Genomic DNA, 5,170 nt, shown 5'->3' with positions numbered 1-5,170 from the left:
CCAATACCGGTAGTTATTTTATTAAGAACACTACATATTCAATGCTTTTTTTACAAAAATCATTTATTTGTTTGGTTATTTATTTATTTAGTGCATGATCTCGCTACGCTGCTTGGACCCATAGTAATCCTCCTGTCCCAGCCTCCCCAGTGCTGGGATTATAGCCATGCACCACCACGCCCCATTTTGGTGGCTGGCTCGGTGCCCCTGGGATTCACAATATGCAGTACCAGGGATCTAATCCAAGTCCTTGTGCTTGCCAGGCAGGCACTTAGACTGCCGAGCTATTTCCCCAGCCCAATGCGTTTATAGATTTATTCAGAAAATTTTGAGCCTTAGGTTATATACCCCAAAAAGTCATATAGTCAAAATACTCATTTTCAAAATCACTGATAATAAATATATATCTTTTAATATATCTTTTGTGTAATTATGACTTTTTTCATGGTAAGTAGGTTTCATTGTTTTTGATTATTTTCAATGTTTACAAAAAAGCCTTTTAACTTATTTTTATGTCAAATAATGTATTCACATGGTAGAAGCTCAAAACAAGAAGGGTCATTCACATAAACTTCATCTCATCCTTGCCTACTGTTCTCTTCACTCCCTCTCACTACAGGTACTCTGCTTGTTTGTGTTTGTGTTTTGTTTTGTTTTCAAACAAAATCTTGCCATGTAGTCCTGCCTGCCCTTGAACTCATTGGGTAGCCCAGGCTGACCCCAAACTTGTAATCCTTCTGGAAGCTTTCTGAGTGCTAGGATTGCAGTTCAGCATCACACATCTGACTCTAAGTAACCAATTTTTAATACTTTCATACTTCCTGTCATGATGGTGATGATGTTGTGTGTGTATTCATGTTGTTTTTGGCCTTTTAAAATATACTCCTAAGGCCAAATGATGCCCGTCTATAATTTGTTTATTCTTATTCCATAATTTCTTCAACCAGTCCTCTACTGTTGAACAGCCAATTTGTCACCAGTTTCCAGCATCAAGCAATGGCCTCAGACATAAATCTATTTGCCAAAATAACTCTGGGCCTGAGATATTGCTTAAGCAAAGCACAAATATGCTTATAATTATGCTAAAAGGCAAATTTGATGAAGAATGCATAGGAAAATTTTAAAAACTATTTCAAAGAAAAAAACTTTATCTCATTATAATGGTCCTTTTTATAATTTATAATGGTCCTAATAATAGTCTATTAGTAAATTTAAATTATTAAACCATACATTATTTTTATAGTATAAATACCTTGAATAATACCAATTCAGTTTATTTTTCCTTGTTTTTTTTTTTTTTTTTTTTTTTGATACATGGTCTCATTACACAGTTCAAACTCACAGTGATCCTCCTGGCCCAGCCTCACTAATGCTGGAATTATAGGCATGTGTCCCCACTCCCAGTTCCAAAGCCTACATGGCATGTGTTAATGGAGACCAAATTTGGGACTTGGCACTTGCCAGGTAGGCACTTATGCCTCTGAGCTACTTCCCCAACTCTCCAGTCCATTTTGGCTTAGCAAATAATGCAACAAGAATTTTTAAAAATCATCTATCTATGTGTACAAACATGTACATGTGAGTGAGAATAGATCACTTTGGAAAAATAAACAGGTATAGATACATTGTTTTTTAATCTAGGAGAACATTTTTGAGTTGGATAAATTGGCTAACTTTTTATTTCACTTAAAAGTATTTTAGTTTTGGAGAGATAGTTCAGTGGCCTAAGTGCCTACTTGGCAAGTGCAAGGTCTTGAGTTCAATACCCAGCACCGCAAAAAAAAATGTATTTTACTTTATTTTATTTTACATAAACTCTCTTACTTTTCACACTGCAATGTGACACAATAGAATTGGAAGTACAGCTAACAGATCTATACACTGGATTATTTTTTCAAAATGTTAGTGAAGCTGAAACTTTTATTTCTTGGGCCAAAAATATAACCCAGCTTTTAAGTTCATAATGACCTGTATCTGCCAGTTCTGTTTATGCTCATATGTGCTAAAAGTACATAATCTTCTGATGGGCTTCGAGTCATGGTATCTGCTGAAATAAGGACTAGCAACTCCAAGAACTGAGTGAGTCATATTTTCTTGTATATCTTTTGCGTTGCAACAATTCAATCTCATAAACAATTGAACAGCAAATAAAAAGGAGAAGTTCACATTTGAATAGCAGCTAGTTGTGCACATAATAGACACAGGTGAAAAAAGCAGCACATCAATAAAAAGTGATGAATCAATCTCTGATGATCCGTTCTTGCCTGGATCATATTCTTCACATATACCTGTCCAGGCAATATGGATTCACAAGATGACGTAGAAGGAAATTCTCAAAGTACCTTCTTCCAATTTTTCGGCCTTATAATTGTAAAGGGAGGTATTTGTTTCTTCCTTTTTCCCATCTTGTAGGCTAAAGTTAACAAAATAGCAATCAATATTTTATGTTCCCAGCCTGCAGGCTCAATTTAAATCATCTTTCCAATATGCTTCATTTTTATCTTTCTGACTATGAAGTCAGTTTACTTACTGTACTCTCAGTTCATAACATGCTACCTTTCAATAGGGTTCTATCTTCTGTCCACTAAATTGAGCCCATACAAGCATTTGATAAGACAGATCAGTACATAAGTGCTATTTTTGTAGAAATAGTCTAGAAATGGGAATTTGTGGTTAAATAGGTACCTTAAATATAGTCTTGTTTATTAATTATTTTTAAAGTTTGTTGAAAAACCAAGTAAGGAAAACTACCTTTTTCACAAACTCTCTGGCAATCCTTCAAGTAGGAGAAATTATTGTCATTCCCTCCACAGCCAGTGTAAGTGAAGGCCTCACAGGTTTTGTATCTCATATTAAAATAAAAGCGAGTCTCATTAGCAAAGCACAATCCTCCATCTTTTGGACTGTAGCAAAATGATGGCACTTTATGAAAAAGAAAATAAAATTAGAAATGCTATGATACCAAATTTAATAAATGATGATGGTTGCAGAAGTAAGTGAAGAAATCTAATCCCATACAAAACCCATTCTTCGTCTAAGAAGGTATACCTCAAATTGTAGGTAAACTTACATGCTATATTTTGGTCATTTTAAATTTTTATAAACTAGACTAAATATCTTCTGGAATTATGTCTTTTATCTTTTGAACATGAAAACCCTTACTACCTAAACCAGACAAAGCCATGAGCTAAGTTTCAAGGAAAAATTCATGTATGATTTAGTAAACTTTCTTGTGTTGATAATTTTATGTTAAATGTGTTAATTAGCTCTTCTCCCTTTACTAATGGAGAAGCCACATGTGTAAGTCCAACTACTGGATCTTCTACAACTATACGAACAACTCAGTTTCATCAATAAACATTTCCCCATTGATTGAAGATTTTGTGTGTTGGTGCTGAAAATTTTTCAAATTTTGAAGAATTTCCAATTTTAGATTTTCAGATCGGGGATCCTCACCCTGTAGTTTTAAAGAAAAACAGAAAATGCAACAAAATTTGAATAATGGCTTGTCATTTCGCAGCCTTGAGAATTTGAGATGTCATTGACTTCTAGTTTGTAACTTTACGTGGAAAAATGGGAGAAAATACTCCCTCACCAGGTGATAGAGTTAAGAGTAATATCACATTATATGTGAATTCTAGAGATCATAAACCATCCTGATTTCACATCAAACCATTGATTTCTTTTTGAAACACTGAGGATTTAATTTAGGGCCTTATACGTGTTAGGCAAGCACCCTACACTTGAGTTTCATCCTTCCACTCAGAACTATTTTTTTCACACCAAAATCTGAATAGAAAAGCAAAGTTGAGATAGCATAAAAATAGTCCTTACTCTTCTTTGAGGCGCAGAAGTTCATACAACTAGCTTCATCCGGGAACCGGTTTCTATACTGGGAACACCCACCAGATAGGAACTTTTCACATCTCATGGTCTTCAGATTGAAGAAATACTCTTTGCTGGACCTGCCACACTTATCCTTACTGACTTCAAACCTGCAATATTTGGGAACCTCTAAGAAAAGAAAGGCAATAAAATAAAGTTAGTTGGAAGTATCCTTATTCTCTCAAAACGTTACTGCAATTTCAGAAACAAGTATGAGAAAAGTACCCATATTTTCTACTAGATTAGTAAATTCCCCAACAATCGTTGCCCATTAATCTGGTGCGGCACCTCGAGTTGACTCTGCTGTGACCCTTCTTTAACGTTCAGTGGAGTTGGCTGTTTTCTATTTCTACACGTGAAGTTAATCAAAGCTTTTTCATGTGAATACCCATTTCTTGTGGCTCAGCTCCTTAAGCGGCAAAGCCCGTTTATATCCTTGACTAGATTCACTTTTGAGAAGCAAAAGAAAACACAGTATTCTGAATCTGTATAATGTCCCTGCACTAACAAAAGCTAAGTTACATAGTGAACTAAATCACCTTCCAATAATAAAATCCACTGAAGGAATTCGGATCAATAAACAGATGGCAGAAACAAGGAGTGTGTTTGTGGGACAGAAAAGGAATGCTTAAGTTTCAACTGGTGGTAAACACAAGAAGACAGTCGCATCGCATCTAGTAGGTTATTTGCTTGCACTTACCATGACTCGTGGTGAACCCAAATCAAAACCTTTCTGGAGCCTCCGCAGGCACTGTATTTCCATAAAGGCCAGGTGAAAGGCCTGGGACACTGGTTGGAGACCTGTTACCACTTTTGAGACACAGGCTGACCACTTGAGACTACTCAGGCTAAAAGGGACTGGAGAAAGGAGCAGCCCAAAGCGTGTGCAGAGCAGCCCGTAGGAGGAGCCCTTACTTACCCTCGATCATCCAGCACGCTTCCTCGCAGGCCTCCAGGCTGGCGAAGTTGTTGGCGTTGCCCCCGCAGCCCCCGTACTGGAACGGCCGGCACAGCTGCCTGCGCCTGTCGTAGAAGTAGCGGGTGACGGGGTCCTGGCATGGCCCTGGGTCCCGGCGCAGCAGGCAGGTCTCGGCCGCGCTTCCTGCGGGTGGGAAGAGGGAAGGCAGCGCTCAGCCCCAGCTGGGGGCGGCGGGGACCCCGTCCCGCGCCTGGAGCCTGGGCGGGCTTGGGGCTGCGGGGCTGCGCACCCGAGCGCTCGGGACTGGCGCGGGACGGCGCGGGGCAGAGCAGGAGCAGCGGCAGCAGCCACAGCGCTCGGGGCCCG

The 5,170-nt window shown here is 38.7% G+C and overlaps 1 protein-coding gene across 1 annotated transcript in view; it reads right to left on the bottom strand.

Annotated features, from left to right (window-relative positions):
- Nucleotides 1-1,771: 1,771 nt before the first annotated feature.
- Tfpi2 (tissue factor pathway inhibitor 2) overlaps nt 1,772-5,170 on the bottom strand; it is a 4,007-nt gene continuing 608 nt past the window's right edge. The window contains exons 3-7 of the mRNA XM_023706533.1: nt 5,094-5,168; nt 4,805-4,987; nt 3,835-4,014; nt 2,752-2,922; nt 1,772-2,413 (exon numbers count right to left, since the gene is read on the bottom strand). Of these exons, the coding sequence (XP_023562301.1) occupies nt 2,334-2,413; nt 2,752-2,922; nt 3,835-4,014; nt 4,805-4,987; nt 5,094-5,168 (689 nt within the window). The 3' untranslated portion in view covers nt 1,772-2,333. The remainder of the gene's footprint in view (nt 2,414-2,751; nt 2,923-3,834; nt 4,015-4,804; nt 4,988-5,093; nt 5,169-5,170) is intronic.

The sequence above is a fragment of the Octodon degus genome, unplaced genomic scaffold, assembly GCF_000260255.1.
Source record: "Octodon degus isolate 3935 unplaced genomic scaffold, OctDeg1.0 scaffold00262, whole genome shotgun sequence".
NCBI classification, from domain to species: Eukaryota; Metazoa; Chordata; class Mammalia; order Rodentia; family Octodontidae; genus Octodon; species Octodon degus.
Note: the sequence above shows the minus strand (reverse complement) of the source record. Positions and strands in the feature narration are given on the sequence as shown.